The sequence below is a fragment of the Diuraphis noxia genome, unplaced genomic scaffold, assembly GCF_037042655.1.
Source record: "Diuraphis noxia isolate RWA-SAM2 unplaced genomic scaffold, SU_Dnox_SAM2 contig0004, whole genome shotgun sequence".
NCBI classification, from domain to species: domain Eukaryota; kingdom Metazoa; phylum Arthropoda; class Insecta; order Hemiptera; family Aphididae; genus Diuraphis; species Diuraphis noxia.
The window spans coordinates 7142961-7169811 of NW_028301714.1; the positions used below are offsets into that span (position 1 = coordinate 7142961).

Sequence of the window (26851 nt, forward strand, 5' to 3'; positions counted from 1 at the left end):
CTTGATATCGCATTTCTCATTAAGTCAGAGTATAACAAAAATAACAGACAAATCATTTGTTACAATTATATAATTTAATCAACCATGTAATAAAATATTTTTTTCTAATCAATATTTCCGGAATAGAATTTTTTTCTTTAAGTATTTCAATGTATAGTAATCAAATTTTGTCTAGTTAAGTGTTTAAAGTGAGCAATAGCACATGGATAAGGGTATCACGCAAAATTCTAGTTCACTCATCTAAGATTTAAAGTTGAAATACTCGACTAACTAATTGGATATGTCCCTACTCTCATTTGAAATTCAATTTTTAATTTTTATATACCTATCAAAATATTCCGCACAATATGTGGATTTTCCACAAGTAACCGGGTGGTCACCCACCCAGGAACAAGTGACATCGGTTAGTGCTAGTACTCAGTACACATCAGTGACTGAAGTCAGACGACGAGCTACATCAAAGCACTACGAATATGTATATTTTATTGTTTTTCTAATTAAAAACGAATACTGACATTGAAAAAGAAAAACCACTTTAAAAATAATACGTTGATAACAAATTATTAAAAATACATCACTTTTTTCTGTTTTAAAAGACTTCAAATTAAGTAAAAATTAATGTTCTAAAACATTAATACCGGTGATCTAAAAAATGGTAAGTGTCTTCTAACATTAGGTACCTACGATTAAAATAACACAACTACACTGTACCTATCTCAATAGACTTTACAAAAATAACTGTCATAATGTAATTAGATAACTTTTGTTCTAACTTAGGGTCATACATTTTTTATCGTATTATTAAATTCAATTTGACAGTTTAACCCGAAACGTTTCAATTTCAGACTCCAAATCAGTCATCAAAGAGTCATCTGCGATCATAGCGGAAGACTAAATACGCGGTTAGTTGCACACACTGAATTGTTGTTTTGTTGTTGATGATGTAAAAGTTGTGTTACTAATTAATTTCATGGAACGAGCTCGTCGAGCTCCATATAATAAAATATTGTCAGACTACACGCTAGGTACCTAAAAGTCCGTAAAATTGTTATTGCGAGTTTATTATTATTCTGTGAACACATTTCGTGATTACTCTCAACGGCCAAAATCGTATCTATCTCAAAATTATTTGATTATCTTGTTATATTATTCTTAACGATTTTTTTCATCAAAATTACACCTTAAAAATCATTAACTTTGCCGTTGTCTGTTGTACTCTGATAAAAAATATAATAACTTATTTGGTAAGTGGTAATTGTTGAATAAACGAAATATTTTTCTTCATTTTTATAATATAGGTACTGCTTGGTACTTGTATATTATGGTGAAATAGTATGTCATATTTCAATATTTTATATAATTGGGTACTTACTAACAATATACGAATCTATTATATACATACAAAAATTATATCATATTAATTCATATTCATATTTTTTAAATATAAAATTTGGTGTAAATTGTTACAAAAATTAAATTTATATTAGAAATAATTGTTTTATAAAATATAAATGCATATTTTTATGACACTGTCATTGTCATTTTATTTTTACTTGCTACTACTATAATCGGGAGACAATTATCTAATTTATCTTATTATATGTCTATCCGCTTTACGACCAGGCTTTCATAATTTTTTAATTTTTTTAAAATTCAAGGTATGAATATTAATCAAAAATATTAATATATATTTTATGATGTTTCACAAAGTGAATGGCCATTCAACGAAAAAAATTTCATCATATGAAATTTTAGTATCCATTTCGTGAAAAAATATCCACTTCACGAAACGAACTGCATAACTTTTCATGAAATGGACAATTTCACAAGTGGATGCAGCATATATATAAATATTATATACAAATTACCTACATGGCGTGTCTCAATATTTGTTTTTCCTACTTCATTATATATATATATATATATATATGTGTGTGTGTGTGTGTGTATATTTTCTATATTCAAATACTCGAGAGAATTAACAATTAGATATATTTTTAATAGGAACTCACAGAAATTAGTTCTACCTAATATTATATTAAAATAGTAATATTTTTTTTTTCATTTATTAAAGTCTATTACATAAATATTATGATCATTGGAAGAACATTAATTTATAAAATATTATTTTTACTATATAATATATGACATTTTTTAACAGATACGAAAACAAACGTTCGAATTTGTATAGAATTTAAGTGAAGTTTATTGATAATATGTTTTATAATAGTTGTTATATTGTGGCCATAACTCTGCAACATACAGTTTGATACTGATATTATTTTCCAAAATCGTATAAACTCTTACATATAAAAAAAAAGAACAAAAATCTTCGACGTGGGGGACATACCTAATGTAGATTAACTTTTATTGAGACACCGTTCATGCAGGTAATATTATTATACATTTATTTTAGGATATTATCAACAAGTCTTCACAGTTCAAGACTTAAAAATGGGCAATGAATTGATCAAAAAATAAAATAAAATGGTCCGCGTTTACTACAGATGTGTAGTGTTTTTTTGCTCCGTTTCTGCAGCTGCGTTGTTGGCGATGTCCGTCCGATTTGGCATCACAGCGTTGTCGCGGTCGTGTTCGTGTTTTCTGCAAAATGGTATTAAAAACCGTAGTACAAGAAATATGAAGACGGATGATCAATAATAATAGAATGATTTTTTTTTTTTTTGTAATAAGGGACAACTAACAGTTGGCAAAAGTGTAATTAAAGTTAAACATTACTTTGGTTTCACTGTATTTTTTTAATTTTTAAGGGAGCCATACGGATTTTTATTTCGTTTATTTCACACAATATTATAGGTAGTCTCATAACTCGCTTAAAAATGTAAACATCGTTAATGAAAACTAATATATATACAGACACACATCATTTTCATAACTTTAAATCATAAGTCAATTCACTCTAATATTATATCTAACAACAACACAAAATCGGTATGTATTGCTGAACGCAAATGTTTGTAGAATAATTGTAAGTTCATACGACGAACACAACGTATATACGAGTTTTGTGGCGTCATGTTAATCTTAAATAAACAGTATTAAAGATACTCACTTTCCGAACAATAATTTTTTGATCAACAGCCCTGACGGTGCTTCGATCAGCAAATACAGCAAAGTTCCTATCATGTATGTTCTAAATGCTCCGATTATCCATCCATCAATCTGAAACGTCACATAGTTGGCTTATAAAAATGCAATAGCTTATAAATTATTATACTTCAAAAATTCTAAAGTTGGCAACTCCATAAAAAATAATTGACTTAAGTTATTATTAGTTAAATAATTTTAATTTGAGTGCCTACGTTAATTAACTTAAAACTTATAAAGTTATAAATGATATTAATTATAATTTATTTTTTAAGATCAAAATAATAATGATGAAGAAAAATTCTAAATTGAAATTTCAATCCATGTAACATTTTCACTCATCATAATGCTAAAGACTAATATACAACTTTTACAAAATAGTTATAAAATTAAACATATTTTATTAAATATCTATTTTACCAAATCTGATTGCGTAGGTACTGTTTGTTATGGTAAGACAATTAATATAATATTATGTTTGTGACTAATAAATTACTTACTACTCGCATAACTCAAAGTATACTCATAGCTCATGATTATAAAAATGAAAAATATCTAAATAATCAATAAAAAGGTAAAATATATTATTACTGATGTCTGGTAATGAAATTATCTATAGGTATAAAATTCCTAACTTAGGTTAGGGTTTAATAATATGTATGCCTAATTTATTTTGTTATACTTTAAGTAATAACCATGAATCATTTTAATATTTAATTTTATATATAAGGACAACTGAGGTATCTCGGTATAACGATAAAATTAATAATTATACGTTACCATCGCTGGTATCGAAACTGTATGTGAACAATGAACGAAATAGAATTATATAATATACCCTTTTTTATTTTATAGTATACGATTTATACATTTATATAACAAACAACTACAGGCATGTAGTCCTAAAGTTATTTGTGAGTATGCTACATAGGTATGTGGCAGCTTTTGTCATCAACCCAGGTCCGTAGCCACGGTGGGAAAGGGCGCTGCCCCCTTAAAAATATTAGACACACATTGTTTTATATATAACGCTCCCCCCCTAAAGTTTGCTTTGCACCACCAGAAAATTTGGTCTGGCTACGGCCTGCATCAACCCCTCCACCTCCACATCCTTTCAATTATATAAATTAATAACATATAATTAGTTATTATTTTATTAAGTTGATTTTAAATTATAATAACTTTAACAATGTAATTAATATTATTATAAAGTATATTTATTTACCTAATACATAATATAATAATACTTCTGCCAGCTAGTTTAAAACAATTTTTGTGAAGTAGGTATACGCATGTTTTTGAGCGCATACTTCCGGACTCAAGTTTTTTCTTTAGTATGCTCTCTTTTAAAAATTTGAAAAGTGGGTATGCGCCGCATACTCACGCATACCCTCCACTACATCACTGAACAACTAATACTTGGAGAACTTTGGTATAGGTATTTCGACGTATTTTATAATTCCAAACTTATCTTTGTTCCTGTATAATTTTATCATATATAAGCAGGCGTAGGTATTAAATTATCTGTCCTTGCATATAGCTAGGCAGGCACACTCGTTTGAGCATTCAACAGAATATTTTACTTTGCCGCTTATATCGACGTACGTATCAGATATAATTTTTATTTTCAAAATTATTAACGTAAATGCATCTATAATCCAATACGAATATATCATTTTATAAAGTTATTTGCGTTTTAATACTGTCTGTCAAATAAACCCTATCAATTCAAATTTTAAACCCTTAACGCGATATTAAAACCAAGGTTAGTTTAAATATTTACTTACCAACAAATATGACGAAGGGGTTACGGAAGTTCTTTGTTTACTTTCTATCATCATCATGACGGTGATGTTGACAAGATAAACTGTATAGGATAATCTGCCCAGTGGCACCGTTAATCTGTTGTTGAACAGTTTTTCTATTGGTCCTATAATATAAAGACAGCGAGCAAACGATTTTATTTAATGACACCTTTTAAATGTTTGGGTACATATTAATTGTAATATTTCTATTTATTTATTTATTTATTTATTTTATTTTATATACCTACATAAATATATAACTAGATGTAGATATATATGCGTATTGGGCCCCACTTTAAATTTATAAATTTTCCCCTAAAACAAGATGATTTTCACAAAGTTCTTATTTTTCTTTTATCAATTTTTAATTCATACACAAATTTTAATGAGCTGCATAATATATCATAAATAATATAATGGCATGCATTTTTATATAAATATACATATATATACACAAATGAATCGTACATAGGAACAAGGGCGCCGCGAGGGGGGTGCAAGTGGGTAAAATTGCCTCCCTGGCTTTAAAAAAAAAAAAAAAAAATTATGGCATTGAAAAGATTTTTTTTGTATAATTATCTTTAAAAACTTTCTATCCGACGAAAAAACAAGAATAACTTCGTATCGTCATATAATTTGAAAAAATATTTCTACGTATTTAACTAAAATAATTGAAACATTATTTAGAAATAAAAGTATACTATGAACGATGCACCCTCCTGACAAAATTCCTGGCGGTGCCTATACATAGGAAAATAAAAATATAAAAGTTTGCATGGCACACCGCAAATTTTGCAATCGATTAAAAATATTATTATCAATATAAAAGTATGACAATAAATATTAAAAAGGATGGGCTCAAACAGAAAAATATTCAGACGGCTTAATTTTATCTCCCATTTATCTTGCAACAGCTCTACTGATTCTATCTCAATTGTAGGTATTATGGTAATAATAAAATTATAAATCGACATTTTAAGTTCCACCGCCCTATTATATAGTGACCACTGACCAGTTTAGCCTATCCGCGGGTGGGAACTGGTATACTTTCCTAGTACACCATTATTATAATCAAATTAAATGAGTAATTTACGAGTAAAATGATGTCATGCACGCGATTGGCATATATTTAGAGTACCTAAGTATAGTATTGTATTATATATATGTATTATAGTATTAAAATGTTAGTCAGGCTTAGTTTCTTTGACTTGTAACATACCTACTCAAGTCCTACTTAGACATTTTGGAGCCCAGGCCTAAATTTCTGGTGAGGCCCCTCGGCCCTCAACCTAAATTATGAATTCAGTTGTTTTTGTCACATCGTTTTTTATATTCACATAATGTTAAAGAGATCATAAATACATTATACCATATAAATGTATATTAAGTAATTATTTAATATAGATTTGTATGAACTTAACGTATATTATATGACTCATTACACTATTACAGTAGGTAATAATATATGTTGGACCCTAATTATTTCCAGGCTCGGAACGGCTGCAGTCCTCTCAGTCCCGTCTCTCTTAAGTAAGGCTTTGGACATCCTAAATTTATCGACAATCCTCTTAAAACGCAACAAGTGCGGATAATAATCATTGTGTATATTTTATTCTAACAAGTTTCATTTTTATTAAAAACCCATTACCAAAACTTACCAAAACCGGTGGTGAAATGACACACCGTCAACCAGAACAGTATGACAGCCCAAGTACAGTGGCTGAAAGCTGCGTAAAACGACTGTTCGAGTACGTCGTATGGCCTGAAAACGTCGTGGAACCGCGCGCCGTACAGCTGGGCCCAAATGCAAACGGATGTGACTATCAGAGTCCCGATGTATATGACGGACTATGACGAATTATAAAAAAACATAAATCTTAATAAGCGATAAAAAATAAAACTCTATTCGATTAACCGGCGGTTAAAATGTCTATAAAGATTTTATTTACGAATAACCAAGTGGGTAGGTACTGAAAATTCACAAATTTCAAACATAGGCGTAGTACATAATATTATAATAATATACCTGGATAATATCTAATATTGAATTTACTATGGTTATATCACGGGTTTAATAAAACCATAATTTTAAATTTGTATCTTTTGTACAGGTAGTTATTAATGAAACAAAATTCATCAAGCACAATAACTAATTATTTAGGTTACCTACTTGTTATTGTTACCTATATTATTTTAACTTCAACAAAAAATAATAAATCATATTATTAATCCATCAACTTAAATAAACTCAATGAACTGCAAAATTTATATTTGTTTATATAAATTTAAAAGTGTTATATTGTGCTTATCTGATATCTGATATATCTATAATTTATAAATTTTAATTTTCGGTTAATTATGAACAGTATTTTTTTTATTTTTTTTTTTTTTGCTGACATCATATGAATCGTTATCATTACGACGTATCGGTTAAAAATCTTAACACGTCGGCGACACTATAACATAATATTATATACTCTCAATTACCGTGGAAAACTTAATTTCTCGTTTTTTCAGCTCGTCCACCACGATGCCAGCAAGTAATCCGGTGAAGAAAGGTGTACCCCGATAGTAAAACGGTCGGTAGTAATTTCTGAACTCCATTGAGTTGCTTGGATTCTCCAAAAATCTGTAAACGAGTTATGTCAACAAAAAAAAAACATAATATTTATTATAATTTACAGAGTGATTAATTTAGCATGCTCATTCCTATTTTTCATTTAATAATTTATACTAATTCTGATTTTTGTAATTTTTAAACATATTAAAAGAACATATTTTCAATTTCTTGAGAATTTTTGTGCTATAACTACAGAAGAGTTTGCAGCACGTGCTCCGTATAAAGTAAAAAATATGTATAATAATATAATACCTATGTATAGGTACTTACGAATACATTACACGAACTATTCCGTAGGCTTTGTTGGCGTAGGTTGTAACAAACGATATCGCCAAAGACGCGCACAATAGTATGACAATTAAATATATACCAATTTTTCGGCGTTTGACGTACACGTAAACCACAATGGTCCCGATGACGAGAAACTGTAGCAAACACGATACATACCAGCCGGCAATTAGACACTGTAACAGAAAAACGAAATTATTATCATACGAATTTTATTTACATCACGTCTTATAGCAGCCGCGAGGGTCGATATAAAGTGGTCGTCGCTTTTTATGATCACGGTTAATGTTATCAATTGTCTATTGTTATCGAAAAGTTTGTAAGTACGGGCCGAAAGTATACTTATATTATGTGTAAATTATGCTGGTTATTGTAATCAATACGCCGCATAGTATTCTCAGAAAATTAGTTGAAAATCTATAAAAATATACCAACTTTATCAAATTTTACTGAAGAAGGTATTGCTATTTGTTGTACATGCTTTATCACAAACAAAACCTGGAGAAATTGAAAACGAAGAAATTGAGCACGAGCCATAAACAGATACCGAAAAACCTCCCAAGTTCTTTTGAAATGAGAGAGGCCCTACGAGTATTACGAAGAAGAGTGCAACAACACTTATCAAATCTTGAATTACAATATAAATACGAACATTTTATCCATGATCTTTTAACGGTAAAAAAAAACAAACATCAATTAAAAAATTCTATTGTTCAATTTGAGTTGTACCTAGTTAATATTTATTTTATTTTTTTAACAATTTTAAATTTTTTATATCTACATAATATGTTTTTTAATCAGTGATTAATAATTATAAATTAAATAATTACATTTTTTAATAACTCTATGTATATCAAATTCAACACTAAGTGGGTAAATAATTTTTTTTTTAACTTTCGTTTAGTGTTATCAATCCGATTATGTTATCAGTTATGTACCGTATCAAAGTTATTTGATTAAACGGCGACCACTGCATTATAATAATATAGGAAGGTGCTGAATGGCCTGAATGGGTTACAGTCGCGACGGAAGACAAGTAATGTATAAACCGTTTGTTTTATACACAATATTTGCGAGCCAACCATGGGAACAATTAAGTACGGAGTATTTGAATGTCGAGGGTCTATTAGGGTTCGAACTTTCTAAGCGTACCATCTGTATAATATAGTAACACCAATCAATGGACGCAAGAGTCTAAAAATCAATCGTAAACGGTTAATAAATTTAAATATTGTTCGATTCTCTGAAATCGCGTTCCATATTACGTTATAATATTATATTGTGTGCACAGTGTCCCACGGTGCAGGGGGTGATATATTTCTACAGAGTATAAAGCCTACACGAGCATTCCACCTATAACTGTTCTTGTACAATAAACGCTCTGAATAAATTGAAAAATTTTTACTAACTGCAAACGGTGAAGTCGTAGATTCTGTAATGTAAACGCGTATGAGGTATGACGTATATATAATTCAATATAAGTTTAATATACTATATATTATGTATATTATATACTCGTTAATGTGTCGTGTACGTATATAATATTACCTAAAATACATTCGATCAGAGCATATTTTTAGAATGAATAAATGCGCATATTAAACGTAAAAGAAAGGAAAAAATTGTGATTTAAATTATCCGGAAATCACATCACGTCACACATAAACGAAGTATTTTTTACAGTTAAACAGGCAATATCTTATAGGAAGTATACAATGAATTTAAAATTATATTTTTTTTAACATTGTGAATACCAAGATCTATATTTTTCTACATTCAACAATATTATTATTATTTTTTTTTTTTTAATTTGCATTTTATTAAAAAAGCAGTATTATTTATTCTTAAAATTATAAAAACTGTGTGGAGATTACGTTATACTAATAAATTAGGTCAGCGGAAATTATATATACTATTATCAGGGAAAAGAGGGCCAACTACCTACTTAAAAGGCAATAAAAAAAGAATGTTGCTTTGCTTGAATAACGGTTATTTGAATTGCATCGCAGATATTGTCACAAAATTGTTAAGTTTTTTTTCAAGCAACATTACGAAAATTCCAAAATTCTTCGTCTTTAAAACTTCATAGCATTTTCAATTTAAATACGAAAATTTGAAAGTTTAATACAATGTTCCTCCGAAGTCCGAAATTCTTAAAGCAATTGAAAAATAGTGAAACGACGCGCGACGTGTGGACAGCTTATACATTTGTTAAATAATCTAATTTAAAGCTGTTCATCTCTTTCACTCAAAAATGTTTTTATCTGTTTTTAGAGACTTTTAAAATTTAAATAGGTTCCCACGTATACCCAACCTGACTAATCTCACTTTTGAGGCAGCTAAGCTGAGTCCCCTTCCAATTATCATCAATGGTTAGGTATACATATTAATTAATAATATTAGTTATTTAAAGGGTTGCCAGTTTTAATTGTCTCAGATTATGGTTACTCGCTTACTATTATATGATATTATAATATATTTTTTGTGTACAGTTTTCATCGGTTTATTTTTTATTATAATAATATATAGGTAATTACTAATAACTAATATTATTTTATTATAATGACTAAATACTTTAAATCGTTAAAATATATATATTTATAATTTACTTGATTTTCGACTGGTATGAAGTTGCTGACTGCCAATATGTTAGCCCAACAATAGTTTTTGCATTTATCTGCTTCGGGCCATATTCTTGAAGCCCAAAACGGTCCATTTCCCAAATGAGGTACGACGAAAGCCGTCATCAGCATAACAATCACGTAAGATGGTAGAACTCTTTTCAAGAACAATATCATTAGGCAATCATTAATCATTATAATATTAATAGAAGTGTACATTTAACTAAACGATTTAACGATATCAATGCCTTTAAAATGAAAGGCATCTTAATATAAATACCAATCTTTTATCTAGCTAGTGGTACTTTTTTTTCAAAATTAAGGTTTATTTTTTACTGTTTTTATTAGGTACCTATATATAATTGAAACAGCTCAGTTTTCTCCCGCTTATTAAAGTTATTTATTTAAAGTATTATAAGGTATTAGGTACCTCAATTTTTAATAGATGAACGCCAGAGAGTTGTTATAATATTCACAATAATAATTATAGCTGAAGCGGGTCGTTTAGTCAAGCTGTTGCAATGAACTGATATAAAAATATTTTTCTTGAACTGAATAATAAATTACAGTAGGTAGGTACCAAAGACATGACAAAGCTTGAAATGTACCTACATTTGATATACATAAAGTCATAATTATATGAATACGTACTTCAGATATTTATATGCGATCACCATAAGTATCTTGTACCAACTGGTTCCGGGCTGATTGAATTGTGGGATTAACATGATGTACATTAAATATCCGGCAATGTAAAAAAATGGATCGATTAAATTCATGGACGTCAATAAGAAATCGGGTCCTTCCTGGTACAACTACAATGATGAAACGAAAACAAACGCAACAAGAAAATAAAACCATTCACAAAAATACAAAGCTTATAAATATAAATCGAATTTAGAAATAGGTATGATACTATTACTATATGCAAATCCACTACGCCGTCGCGTGTACGCGTAACATTGCATCATATTTGAATATTACCTTTTCGAGTTGCGTCGTATACGTGATCGGATTTATTACAAAGTACAAAAACTTGTGGCCGAACAGCACCAAAATCATGGTGAAAACCTTTAGCCCGTTAAATATGTTCAGATCGTTGTTTCTGTTGTACTTGATCAGATCTCTGCCGTTGCGAATCAGCGAGAACGTGTTAAATATTTCTGGCATTTTACCTGCATGTATAAAACTATTAAAACGTAATAAAAAACTATAGATTGAAATAATACTATTTATTAATACGATATGAGTCCTTAGGCCACTGCCTCCTCACCGAGATTCCCTGCTATTCCAAATGTAAATTTTATTGTTAAAAAATTTACTAACAATGTTGATGTAGGTAGGTAAATAAGATTATTATGCTTTTTTTTTTATAAAACCATAAAGGTTTTTATGGTTTAATGATTTTTTAATCAGTATAGACAATTAATTGTTGTTATGAAAAAATCTTGAGAAGCCAGCAATCTTAAGTACAAAATTATGTAGTATGTGCCATAGATCAACAATGATTGGATGGAACTATGGCTAACAGTGCGCTTCACCTATATGCGTTATTTCTGTGTTTAAAAACGCATAACATAACTAAAGGTATACTCTGAATAATATATTTAGAATAGGTATATTTGATATAAGGCCGAATATTGGACTGTTATCAAATTTAGAAGTAAGAATATTATCTATCGACCTTCGCACCTTTTTTTTAGATTTTAATATTACAGAAAATTATGAATATTTTTAAATTTTCGAACAATTTACATTTTTAAATACTTATAATTTGCTTATTTTAAAATAAAAATATAAAAACCCTTTAATGAGGCTCACTAGATAATATTCTTACTTCTAAAATCTACGATAATTTTTTTATTATGAATTCACTTCAATAATAATCATAACCGAGTTTTAAAAATAATTCCAAACTAGGTATTATCGAGATTTTCTTTTAAAACGGGATTCTCGTTATTACCTATATAGTATCATCTGATATATAATATTAAATTATGTTGCTATTTTTCGTATTATCTTCTGAGAAACCGAAAAAAATCAATTTGATTCAAATACTTATACAATCTGTGTTCATTGTGTTCAATTTCCAACAATTGTGTTCGACTACTATTGACACCATGTGTGACTTTTAAACATTTTTATGGGTTTCAATATTATGTTTTCTGAAGAAAAAATAAACAAATTGTAAAAAAAAAAACAACTCGTTAGTCTAAAACATTTTCATATTTCTTACAAAATATACATATGTAAAAATTAAAAAATTTTATTTTTTTATTATTGGCTTCTCTAAAATAGAATGTTATGCGTGAAACCAGCTACCAATCTTCTATCCATAAATAATTCTTACTTCTATGTAAGTATTTTAACAATTATTCGTCAAATGGACTACTCAATCTTAGTATATAATATTATACTAAAAAAAAAAAATGTATAGTTAAAATGTTATAGTAATGTATACACAACTCAGAAATCGCTCAGGTTTTGTAAAGGTTATGTCAGAATATATATTGTAGTTTAATTAAAATTAAGAACCACATTGCACATATCAAAATGTTTGACATAATAATAAGTATTATTGGTAAACGTAAATTATCAGAGTATAAGACTGCCATTGATAGCGTTATTCTTATAGTTAATAAATTAAATTCGTAAAATGTAATATTACTTTAATATACTATAATTTATACTAATTACTATTTAAGTACTTAGGTTTTACAACTGAAAAATATTTTACTTACACTTTTTCCCATCGTTATTACGCATTATTGCTATTATATGGTACACTGTCGACACGCAGCAGATCAAGACCAAGAATCCAACTAATGAACTTCAATAATCAAACAACAAAAATTCGATTAGTATAGTAGCCAGTAGCCATATGATAAAGGTACCTATATGATATAAGTACCCTATAGATATCTGATACATATCTATAGATAATTTTATATTTTTTACCGTCTATATGTATATTGTCTTTTATATTGCTTAAAATTTACTTATTATAAGTAATACGATTTTATACGTTGAAACATTTGAAAAAAAAATAATTTAATTTAGAGTTTCATATAAATTGTCTATGCAACTTTAGTTAGTCTCAAGTTACACAACAGCTATAAATTCAATATAATATTATACAATCATTGACAGCAAACGATAACGATCTGGTAACTGAAAATGAATGGTTTATTTTACTAGATTTACCTTTAAATATAGATATATAAACACTTTGCTAACCAAGACTGTTGACCCAATATACATATATATATATCATACACAACTCGTACGCATAAGATTTATGTGCAAGAGGATAGTAAAGTTTATTAAGTTGTTCGGTCTATGAAACTAATTTGAATATTAAATTATATTATCCAATAAATGTATACGTATTATTCGTGTACGACGAATAGTTGTGGAAAATGTGAACATTTAAAAATGAATACTTAAATTAAAGAAACATAAAATGTATAACGTTTAAACTTTAATTCAAGACCCATCGATTGCTAAATAATAAATACTATATAGTTTAAAGCCGACATTGTAATTATTTAACAAGCTTTATCATATATTATTATGTTCTAAGTAAATTGTATAAAGTCTAAAAACAAATTTCAAGTTAAAAAGTGTTTGTATTTAAATTAACACAGCAGGCATCAAAATATTATTGTATTATACATAACGTTATAGCTTTAAATCATAACGTTATGACGAGGGTGCACATAAGAACTTATTGATGTCGAGTACACTATAACTACTGGTTTTGTTAAAAATGTATCTTACTATATTCCTTAACTAACATACCTACTAACTGTAAAAGTCCACTCTCGTGTCAACTTAATTATTCAATCCAAGAATATTAAGTTTTATTTGTGAATTAATTGAAAAGTAACTTATTAACAATAATATTATATTACAATTCAGTCAAAACCAGTTTGAAGTAGTGTCAATGGACGCACCCTTCGCTCAAGTCTTCAAACCTTGTAAAAAATTCAAATTTACTTATTGTTTTATTATATTACAGATTGTAAATACATTTATTTATAAAAAAATAAAATAATAATTCATTAGATACACCATTTTAAATCGTTTTTAAAATTAACAGAAAAAAGTTATTTTTATTTAATAAATTATTTTTTAATTAATTCAATGAAGACTTGAGCTAGTTAAGTTATTAAGTTACTTAATCAAGTAGATAAGTTGAAAAGTTGAAAAAACCGTTATTCATGTTTTAGTTAATGTCCACATTTTGCATACCACACTATATAGGCTAGGAATTTATACGCGTTGATAAGCTTTTTTCTTTAACGTCCCTTAAATAATGTTCTTAGTTTTAGTCTGTATGTCCAGTTTCTAACACTCATCATATCACAACGGTCCAAATGATCTTATTTTCCATATTTCTGTATACATTATTATTTGTTATGTACCTACCTATCTCAAATCTAAGTCTTATGATACGTATATTTAAATTAAATACCTAAATGTAAAAGCTTATATGGATGCCACACTGATAAATTTAATTCTAACGGTCATCTTATCTTCGACGAAAAAATTCCCTTTGGAAATATCCTCTATAGGTACCTAAGGAGATTTTCACCGAGCGGGTTGAGAGTTAAAAATATGATCTCTAGAATGTTTTGACCTACTTTACCGACGATTGAATAAAAACTATAATAGGTACTATTAAAAATTCAAAAACTTTACAAGGATTGTGAACGCCATAAATATTTCATCAAAATAACACAAGTGACAGACACAAACTAAGGTACCCATATTTCTTATTGTTCGATTTCTAAAAATTTAAACGTTTTTGAATTAGCAAACAAATTTAGTTTGTATAGACAAAAACATTTTTATTATTTTTTATATTAAAATTAATGAACTAGTAAAATTTAAAATGTCTATCTCGTCAAAATTTGCTTAACTTTAAAAAGTGCTTCGATGTATGCAAATTTGTTCACGTATTCAAATATCTTTACATTAATAAAATCTGGAAGTACTAAAATTTTTGTCAGGCGTTTAATTGCTATTTTCATATTTATATAAATCGATTTTTAATATTTTGATCTAATGATTAAATGACATGTGCATGGGGTGCGTAATATGTATGATTCGGAAATAATTTACTACGTACACATTAATAGTTGTACGACTCAAACGTAATTTCCTATAATATTGCCTATACGGAACACCTTAAGTGTTGTGTTAGTTTACAATAATATTATTATTATTATATTTATAGCGCGCCATCTAACGGTCGTAAGCGTCAACACAACTGAAGACTCATATAGTGACTAAGTCGTGATGGTATAACAATAATATATCGGATTATAAATTTATAAAGTATTAATAGATAGGTTTATAAGTATAATAGTGAAAATGGGAGATAATAATATTCAACGTTAAGTATAGGTATTACAACAATCGTGTTCGAAGTTACCTGGTCAAGTAGTACCCAGTGTCGTACGGATACGCGTCCTTGTCCGTCGAACACAATATCGATTCAACTTGAACATGAGCGTTGATCCGATGTGGTAGGAAGTGTACGTTGAATTCCTTTTGCAGCGCAACTTGGAGGTCAGCAGCTGTGCAAGAGTCCGGTATGCAAATACCGAATTTCATGACATTTCTGCGATGTCGGTTATCGCGATCTACGAACTGTGTGACACAAAACCATAACGGTGAAATGGATCAATAATGTAGTTATTAATATTGTTTGTTCGTTTGTTATTAGTATTGACGTCTACGGCATAGAAATATTATGACGATGGTTCCTACGGAAGCCTTATTGTGTTTGACAGTAATGTTACTAATCTATTGACCATTCGTCGAATGCGGAGTGAAGATTTTTTACCACTTTTTTTTTGACAGTTGGAGACTCATCCTGTCGTATTTGATATTTTCCTCAAGCGTGATATTTTAAATGTTCAAATTTAAAAACAAAAACCATTGATCAAAGAACATAGCGATCAATCAGAAGTTGACTGTGGATTAGGTTTTTTTTCCAATGTATGTTGCGATTATAGAATAAAAAATATCAAAATCGTCAAAAAACGAAAAACTTGTTGAATGCATATTATACTACCTAGGTAATTTAACTGAATACGATAAATGAAATCGTGAAGAAAAAATGTTGATATTTGTAATGGGGAACAACTATAGTGCTGCACTATTGCAAGGCAGCAGCAAAAGAAAACCAATAAGCATATGAACATAGTTATTGAAATTATTTAAATCGATATAAAATTTCAACATATTATAATTTTGTGGACAGCTAATAAAAAAATGTATATGCACTACCTGTACAGTAGGTACGTACTGATATACAATATCTACAGGATATTTATAATTGTTCACCAGGCGAGGGCTGATACTTGCTGGTAGAATCAATATTATCGACCATTATTATTTTTAAGTTATTTCGGGACACGATCGAGAGATGGTAACCCGAGTTAGCAGATTACCATAATATTCCACTGTTTCCATCACGACTCACGACAGTAATAATATCGATTTTTGATCGTACGAAATCTGCACATATCTTAGGTATAAACTCACCCCGAGTATCACTTGCCAGGCGTTGTCGTCCCTATGTAGTTGGTCGGTTTTTTGGGTTGAAAAATCGGCGGGGGCTGTCGATCCGATCTTGACGGATGGTATACAGTATTGACCCCTAACGGGCTGGTGCACTTTGACGCACTCTTCGTACACACCCATCTGGTGTGAGGTACCGACGAGTATGCCATTTGGATACCTGTTCCACGATTCGAACACTGTGCGCATAATATATAATTCGAAGTTATACAACAATATTTTGAATATAAAGTTCATTTAAATATATTCGAAGGTTGTAATAGAAATACCTGACCTGAATGGATAATTTATAATAGTCAAACGTATGAGAAACAAAAATATTGAAAATTACATAGATAGTTAAAATTTTGAAGCGATTTTCGCGTCATTACAATATATTTGGTAGAGAAAAATTAGCGTTTTCTAAAGATGGCAATATTTTTCAACGCTATGGATATTATTTTAACGTTATTTCAGGAAAACATGTAAACATACTACGTAAAATACTTGTTTAAAGTAATATTTAATCAAAATGATCGACATATATTATTTGTATTGATCGGTAGATGCAGTTATATCAAATTGTACTGACTTTGCACGGCCCACAGCGAGTTGTTTCGCAAGTGTCTGTTGTACATCTGCATCTGTTCGCGACAAGCCGAGCTGCCCACATCAGTGGGCCCATTGAAGTCGGCCAGCGTCTCGTAGAAGATTTTTGCGAACCAAGTATTTGGGTAGCCGTGGTTTGCGGGGCCGTCATCGATATCGCCGGATCGGACTTCGACAACGACGAGGAGGAAAACGACAGACACGCAAACCGACGATAACGTGCGAAAAGACATGACGATTGTAATATTTTTAGATATTTTTAAATATTAATAATATTATGAATACTATTTTGAATATTATTATTTATATTATTATTATTATAAATTGTATGTTACGTGCGTCCGCGGTCCGCCGCAAAGACCGGTTCGCGGGACAACCGATTTGGCGCGATCGAGGCGACTTGACAATCCGTCCGACGCGAGCGATTTACGGGTAAATACGAAACGACACTTGTTCTATATACTACCTGTTATGTTATTTTAAACGAATAATGCGTATTAAACGCGCTTGGAAGGGAGGTACAACTATGCGTATTATACGAACTCGCGCATGCGTTTGTGTCTAAGTGTGTTCTATGTAGGTATAGTTATTATAATATTATGGATTTATTATGTATCGAATAAATATCTAAGGAAAAATAAAAATAAACATATCAAAATATATATATATTAAAATCATGAACTAAGGTTAGACCTATAGGACCTATAGGTTCTATACAAAATATCTTAGTTCATGATTTTAATCATAACAATTATATACAATTAAAAATAGTAACCCACTAAGAGTGCATTGCACTTAAAAATGTGGTCTCGAAACGAGCAATTTAGTGCGATATATTGAACTCGCACCAAACATTTCGTTCAACATCGAACCGCGAACCCGTATACCTACCAATCATTAACCAGAGTCCAGAACTGAAATTTTAAAATAATTATTTAATATGAATCAATCTGTTTAGTTATTATGTATCAAACCGAAATTCAAAACATTTTTGTTCAAAACGTTTGACGAGTTTTATGAATTTCAATTTAATCATATAGAAATTTAAATTTATTTGTTTGAGTTGAAGTTTGGTTAGGTTTTTTTTTTAAACCGGATTTTCATTTCAAACTAGAACTGGAAACCTTAAGTTCATTTCAATTTTTGAAATTTAAACTGTTTGATCCACCATTAGTACTTATACCTATATACAATAACAGACCAGTAACTCAACTTAAAAAACATGTTCTGCAAATTAAAACAGTCAAGACTCATCCACCTACAGAAAATAGGACAAACCATTGGGCCACCAGAAATACACAGGAAAAGACCTGACGAACTAACCAGGCATACCTAACCAAATATTTCAACCATTCCACCTCCTACTCTGAGTCATGGGGCCCAAAACCCCGAAACTAAGGAGAAGGATGTAAAAGTCCCTCCAACTATGCAATACAAAAAAATGCAGACCAGTAAAATGGTTTTCAGTGGTAATTAGTTATATTACAGTTAATAACTTATAAGTTACAACTTTTGTAAAATGCAAGAGTAAACTTTTTTTCATCATACCTAAACAAATACTAATTATTAATAATTTGTTGAATTTGCATTCAAACTTGAATTGCAGATTTCTGTTTAGAATTATTTTTATGTTTTATATTTAATAAACTTAACTGGATTGCGATAGTTTAATTTTGGAGTTTCAATTTATAAGAAAAATTATTATATTTTGTTAAGTAACATAATTATTACATTTTGTTGATGGATTACAAACAAAATTGCGCATACCGGTTTCATTATGCGAATAAAATATAGCAAATAATTATACTTGAAGACAATTGCTTTCAGAAAACAAAAATTACATTAAAGTAAAATGTTTAATATCAACAATGATGGTTACAATTTGTATATATTATATTATATAATGTTATTATTCATACTGTTGCAGCCACGTTTGATAAACGCGTCTAACTGTTGATATATACAATAACATGTAGGTAATATGATTTACTATTATGTATTATATAGACAATCAGGAAGTTATGAGTATTACTCCTATAAATTGATTGAAATAATTTCTATATAGTATCTATACTTGTTATTCTATTCATATGTTATAATTTATAGTGGATGAAATTTATTATCTACTATAGATACCTATCCATATTAATTTGTTACGTAGAGATCGTTTGTTATGATTTTTCGATAACCATATAATTACAATAGATTTAGATTTTAGAATTCGATCTCGTAGTGAGCTCAAAATGAAATGATGAAAAAAAAATTGTATTATGATTATAATTTATCATGTGTATGATCACTAATCAGTTTCGAAGTATGGTTGTTTATGAATACCCCTATAATATTTTTTAGAGATTATTGATTGCTGGTCTCGATGAAAATCGTAGCTGTTCGTGTTTACATTCAGTTTTACATTCGTAAACGTGAGCCATGTATATAAGCTGTTTGGCGTTATAAGATTTGAAATTTAAATTAGTTAAATAAGTTTTATATTATAAAATGTTGGTAAGCGAAAAAGTTGACCAAAATTTTGTGAGATACCCCTGCAGTGTGACTTTACCCCAATCACCAAACTCTAAATACTTACAAAGTTACGATTAGTTATGAGTCTTTTGACTCATAAGTGATAAACTAGTTATAGAACTCGTTCGAAACTCAATTTTTATAAAGTTAAAATTATCAGAAATTATGTTTTGGAATATGACAACAAAAATGAATAATATCCTTCATAAAACTAGAAAAGTAAATAATATCAAATACAAATAGAATATAAAAGATTGGAAATTTTTTTTTACAATCGAAAACCTTGTTTCGGCTTCGAATTTATGTAGGTACAAATAATATTTCCGATAATGTCACTAGTCATCAGGAATATTAAATATAATTAACAAATTTAACTTGACACACGTTTAAAGTTAAACTAATATAAAAGATTAAAAATACTTAGTTTCAAACGTGTTACCTTGTCTGCTTTCTTAAGCGGTCTTACTAGAGCTATTATTTAAGGGACAACATTTAGGCAAGTTTTTATTTGGTCTTAACCGCCCGAGGTGTATGTGTTAGTAGTAAATGATTATTAGTATGAGTTAAATTCGATCCGGGCACCATCACTCTTGTACTCACACATGCACATGTCTTTAACGAATTCGTAAAAAAGAACACGGTAAAAAAGAACAAGTAAAAATAAAGAAAAAAAGAATACGGAAAAAAAGAATAATTTTTAAAAATTTTAAATATATTAATTGATTAAATAAATTAAAAAATTATCACTTACTACCTATGCACACATCGCAATTGCCTACATTGGACTCCTTTAGAGGATGTCGGGGCACTATTTTCTCTATATGTATAAACAATTTAAGTTAGATATGTTTAAGTAGATACTTAGTATATTTTTATATATTTAATACAATATAGCTTAGTATAATATAGAGTAAGATGCATTTTTATTACTGGAAATTCCCTAAGAAGGAATCATAGTCCCCGTATATAGTTGACTATAGATGACCTTTTCATACTTTATCATAAAATATAACTAGTGGTAAAATATAAAATAGCACATTTTTATTGAAAACTTACAATTTGGACTTTTGATACTTTATTAATGCTATCATTTGAATGAACAAATTTTATTCTATTGACAGTCATTGAAGTGTTAAAGTTTTTTCTTAAATTTTTATATTTAAATTTTTAATACATTTGAAATGGAAACTTTTAGATCCAATAAAGGAGGTGAAAGTAGCTTTTGAAGGATACACATATATAGCATAATATATCATTTTTTTATTTTATTGATATATTTATATATAATATTTGTATACTATTTATTTATTCTAACGCTTGTAAAATATGATGTTATCATTAATTGATAAATGATGAATAATAATAATTTGATATATTTTCGTGTTAATGTGGTGTATAAATAATCATTTTTAATTTTCAAAGTCAATTTATTTATTTATTCTTTTTTTATATTTTCAAATTTTTAAAAATTGTTCTCTTTTTCGTTGGTCTTTTTTTACCGATCACTATCAATATCAAGTTATTTAATCTTTTATAGTTAGATAGGAATTAAAAGCTTTTTTAATTGATAAGAATATGACATATGTACTTGAGCAACTTTGTGAGTCAAAAATTAAAATGCAAATTATCTATCTCACGGATAATTAATTTGTCCAATTAAACCATATACATTTTTAACTGCAAGGTTCTTGTAATGTAAAACTGGAAAATTCGGCAAATATCTTTATATTTGAAGACAAAATGCACGCTTTTATCTGTAAAATAAATGTTTGGATTAAAAAAATTCAGGTAAACAATAATATTCTGTATTTCTTACTCTAACAACTTTTGACGACAAACAGTACAAACTTTTTACTGAAGCTGTTCGGAATAATGTATTATAACTTACAACCCCCAAAAATCCTTAAAGAGAATTATCAGATATTTTCTAGAATCTTATATTTTAAACACTGATGCTGTTAAGAAATTAATTCGTAATACTTTCACTGTTGAACCAAAATATGTTCCTGAATGAATGAAGAATTAATAGAACTTTAGGACGACAGTGATTTGAAAAATTCGTTTGAGTAAAATGTAAGTTTAGAAGATTTTTGATTCGTCCACTGTGTCGATTAAAATAAAAATTGGCAAGCAAAAAAAATTATCATATTATTACTATGATTATTATTATTTTTTAAATATTTAACAAGTTTCAACTGTAGCTATATTTATTTAGCCCTTTTCAAATCACCAACGTCTCAATAAATTACCAAAAACCCGCCCCCTCGAGTGAATAAGAAAATCCCCAAAAAAAATATATATATCAAGAGCCAAATTATCTAATGTGTACTTTTATACCACAAAAGTAATAAAGATAGCAAACAGCCGATAAATATATCAAATTACGAAATATGAAATTAAGTTTATCGTTTTTAATATAGTCTGTAGTCTGTGTTGAATAGTCCTATTTTAAACACCTCAATTTGTTTTGTAAAATATTTGTAATATTTTACCCCCATTAGGATTTTTAGAAAATCCTTTTTTAGTTAATGTCATTGAAAAGGGATGTCCATTATCACATCCTATCGTCACAAATAAAGCAGATCTCGAAATAGAACTCTTGGAGTTATTAGAAGATGAAGGTCTTAAGCAGTTTATAAACAATTGTCACTCTATATTGGAATTTTGGAAGCATATTTCTATATGAAAATACCCAAATATTAAAAATTTTGCGGTAAAATGTATATCAATTTTTTGGAACAACGTATTCATGTGAATCACTTTATTCAACAATGAAAATAATTAGTCAAAATATGGTTCAAATTCGACTGATGATCATCTTACAGAATTACTAAGATCTGCTCTTACATCAATTCAACCAAATCTTAAGAAGCTTACTAAAAAAGTAGACACGAAAAAAATACCATGCCAACAAAATTAGCTTAATGTTTAATTTTTTAATTTATTATTCATATTAATTAATTTTTTTTTTGTTTGATTTAATCTATATTCTATACACTATAATACTATAGCCTTAAATAAATACAATAAAAAATTTTTTTTTTAATAAATGTATAGCAAAAAAAAATAAAATATTTTGGTTTTTGTAAATAAGACCGAGAGCCGCATACGACTGTGACGAGAGGCGCATGCGGCTCGCGAGCCGTGATTTGGCCACCCCTGGTATATTAGGAGGTATACCTCCTACACTACTGCAGTCAAAGGCAACAGCCTGCTGTCTAGTATAGTTAAATATCAAAGGGTTGCCTTTCAAGCAAAGCAATGCAAGATATAGCCAACCAGTAAACAAGTAAGTATATTCATGTAGGTACGTTGTAACGGAATAGCTAATAACTACATAAATTTTTTAAAAACGTGGTACAATGGGGACCACTAGTCTATGAAGTAGGTATCGGATGTGCAACTTTTATTAATGTGCTAAGTTCGAATTCAATGATAGGTAGGTACCTATAATAATTGTATTATCATTGTGCACGAAAAAAAGAATCTGACAGAAAACAGTGTCTCAGCCTAGGATATTATGTTTAAGTAGGTAATAATACATAATATACCTATATATCTATGTGGTTATGTATCTTGAATTAAGTTTTGTAAAAGATATTGTATTTGCTAACAATTTTTTCCAAAATGATCGGTATTTTTTTTGGACACAATATGGATTACTTAAATAAGTTGTTCAAGATTTAGATATAAAAATTGAACATTTTATGATTTTTTAATTATAAATTAATAGTGGTTTTATCATAATTTAAAATTTAAATGCTTATCAAAAATAATAACTGTTTCTCTGATTCGTTACTATTTTAATACTACTGTAATATAAATATATGAGGATCATTATTTTGAATTTTTAACCTTTCGCTTAAAATAATAATTTTTATCGACATTAAAAAAAAAAACAAAAATTAATCAAAGCCAATCAAAGCGAAAATGGTCTAATCGTGAATTCTAAAATAAAATATTCTTAATAAAATTAAAACTAACAAATTTTCTTTTTTTCTCGGATATTTTAAAATCTATTGAGTATTTTTGATTGCAATCTCCAAATTTTCTACCGAAAACCTCTATCCAAATTCATGTCCAGAGCATTTTTTTCTACTATAAAAGTTGTGCAAACTATTTTAAATGCCTCACCTAAAAGTCTGAAAATATTAGACTGAATAAAATAAAAATAATAATAATATTATAAATTGTCACGCTCCCTCTTCCCATTGAAAAATCCTTCATAGGCCACTGTACATAAGTCATAGGTATATTATATTAAGAAAAATATCATAATCCCCTCTAAGCGGACTACGATGAAGAGTTGTGTTAAATGGTAAATGGTTGTTATTACGACTGTACCGTGACTGTCCTTCCTATCGTATATATACTATATAGTACCTATATAACCTGTATAAAAGGTAATCAGGAACTTGGAATGGTATATCATGATAGTTTGACGTATATCTATATTTATTAAACTGCGGCGGTTGTTCAATATTGTTATTATAAAAATACAACTATAACTGCAGTCATCGAAATCCATTTGCCTAAATCGATCACTACTGCAATTAATTTAATGACCATGACTTTGACATCTTGAGAGATGCCTGATAATGATATTATTATGTGTATTATAACTCATCTACCTATACATTTTAAATTAATTAAAAAAATATGGCATAAAGCTCAAAAGGTGTAACACACTGCCAACGCCCAACTTGCATTAAAAAATAGAAGAATTTCAGGATGACAATATTACCTATATTTGTTATATATATTTTTAATAAATATTATAATTAGCGTTTATTAAATCACAGGAAGCCAAAATATGAACTATTTGCACACGATTTCTATATTATGTATAGGTTAATATTATATACTATCTTCATAGTTCATTGATTACAATAATTGTATATTTTATTATAATTTATTTATACTATAAAGTTGTAGATTCTAGATTGTTGACAGCAATATAGTATACAGTGTGATTACTGATTATTTACCGGGAGTCATGACCATATTATAAAGACAAAAACAAGGAAAAACTTATATTTGAACTTTTAAACTGGCGTTACTCGTTTCTTGTCTTACACGAAAAACTTTCCACATCTCTTAGAGTGAATAGTTTTGTTACTATCATCACTATTTTTTTTTTTAAGAAACACTTCTTACAGAGTGTATTGAACTTGGATTTCCAAAATTCTGTTTACAAACCATATAATACTTTAAATAAGATACATTTTTATTTTTTATATTAATTTGAAGTATAAAATATATTTTATATGTAGATAAATAACATGAGCTTACAAAAAAATTAGTAAAGAAGCCACCCAATGATGACACTTTATTGTTAATTTGTAAAGTTATAGATCAATTTATTTTTTTAGAAATATTTATTTTTTTAAAGTTAAAATTGTAAAACTGGCCTCTGCACCATTCGCATTTTAAGTATCAAGTTTCTTGAGATGAAAAAATTGTAATTAAACTGTTTGAGTAATAGAAAATACGGCTGTGGAAATTTTAAATTTTTTTATAAAAACGTTTGGCTTCTTAGTGAATAGTTTTTAATTTCAGGTCGATATGGAAAGTATGTGGTTTGATGTGTGGGGAAGTATTTATGAATTTCTTTAAAGCAGTTTTTTTGGATACATTGCATTTTATTTAAGTTCGTCTTTTTTACGCATCTCCATAGTGTTAGATGTCGTATGTCCAGATCGGTTTAAGTAATGTTTTGTAGTTGAGAAGTATGATATTAGTGGAGGTGTGTTTATTAGAGATAAAAGGTTTGAGGATATGAAAATGGTTGTTCAGGAATAGTCTTTTAGATCAAATAAGGTAAATAAATTAAAATTAAATAAGATTTTGAATAAGATAAATTTCCACAAGTTTTTGTTATTATTATAATTTTGTTGAAAAAAAAAACAAAGTCCAATGCATCCTGTAAAAAAATCCTCTTGATAATAATAAAATATATATATATACAGATCATTCTACAAGACATGGGAGTTTTTCCTGTAATTCGCGTTTTGAACAAATATCGCGCTTTTTATTTTTGGTCAGTGCCCAGTGGAGCCGTGACCGACATTCGTACATAAACATTGCGTGCTTGGATAGCCAAGCCTCGTTTAACCACTCTCTCACTAATAAATAATAATACTAATAATACGTTTAAACACAAACGCCATGGAAACGCGATGAAATTGCATAATATAATAATTGGCTAATTAATATTATTTCTTATTAAAGTTATACAAGTCAATATTTTAAGAAAAAAATATCATGTTAATTACCATAAAAACGGACAGACTTCTCATTACTGTTATTATTTTCAAAACCTGTTCTTAAAAGTTTAAAGAAAATAAATAATCATTTATAAATGCCTGATAATATTAAATTGACTGGTTGATAATCAAAAAAGTCCTTATATAAATGTTTTTTCATGTATATTGTCATTATAAAATTTTTAAATAAGTAACGATATCGTATAGGTAAATAACATGTCTTAGACCTTAGCACTAACTAAATTAAATAAAATTTCAACAAAAAATGGGAATTCTATTGTAATAGGTATTCACTATGTTCGAATTTTTTCAATTATTTAATATTTATACATTAGTATTATCTGAACGAAATTCTGTTATAATTATGGTACGAACTACTCGTACAACTCACAAATTGGGACCTCATTAACATAATACAACCTCAGATGATACTATGAT

General features: G+C 28.4%; 1 protein-coding gene across 1 annotated transcript; it reads right to left on the minus strand.

The window, feature by feature from the left end:
- Positions 1-2385: 2385 nt before the first annotated feature.
- On the minus strand, positions 2386-18044 carry LOC107166285 (nose resistant to fluoxetine protein 6-like). Its single transcript, XM_089227520.1, has 13 exons — positions 17608-18044; positions 17001-17215; positions 15883-16100; positions 13184-13272; positions 11427-11617; positions 11094-11257; positions 10431-10599; positions 7804-7997; positions 7401-7542; positions 6572-6761; positions 4896-5038; positions 3074-3183; positions 2386-2604 (listed from the first exon to the last, which is right to left on the minus strand). The coding sequence occupies exons 1-13, from the start codon at positions 17855-17857 to the stop codon at positions 2502-2504; spliced, it is 2178 nt and encodes a 725-aa protein (XP_089083646.1). The 5' UTR covers positions 17858-18044; the 3' UTR covers positions 2386-2501.
- Positions 18045-26851: the final 8807 nt, after the last annotated feature.

What these genes read in the sequence shown, in the direction of transcription:
- LOC107166285 (XM_089227520.1), bottom strand. Translation starts at nt 17,857, where the DNA reads ATGTCTTTTCGCACGTTATCGTCGGTTTGCGTGTCTGTCGTTTTCCTC. An exon ending in GAGAAATTAAGTTTTCCACG is followed by an intron (nt 6,762 to 7,400) that starts GTAATTGAGAGT and finishes AATTCGTCATAG; the next exon opens with TCCGTCATATACATCGGGAC. An exon ending in AAAAAATTATTGTTCGGAAA is followed by an intron (nt 2,605 to 3,073) that starts GTGAGTATCTTT and finishes ACCATTTTGCAG; the next exon opens with AAAACACGAACACGACCGCG.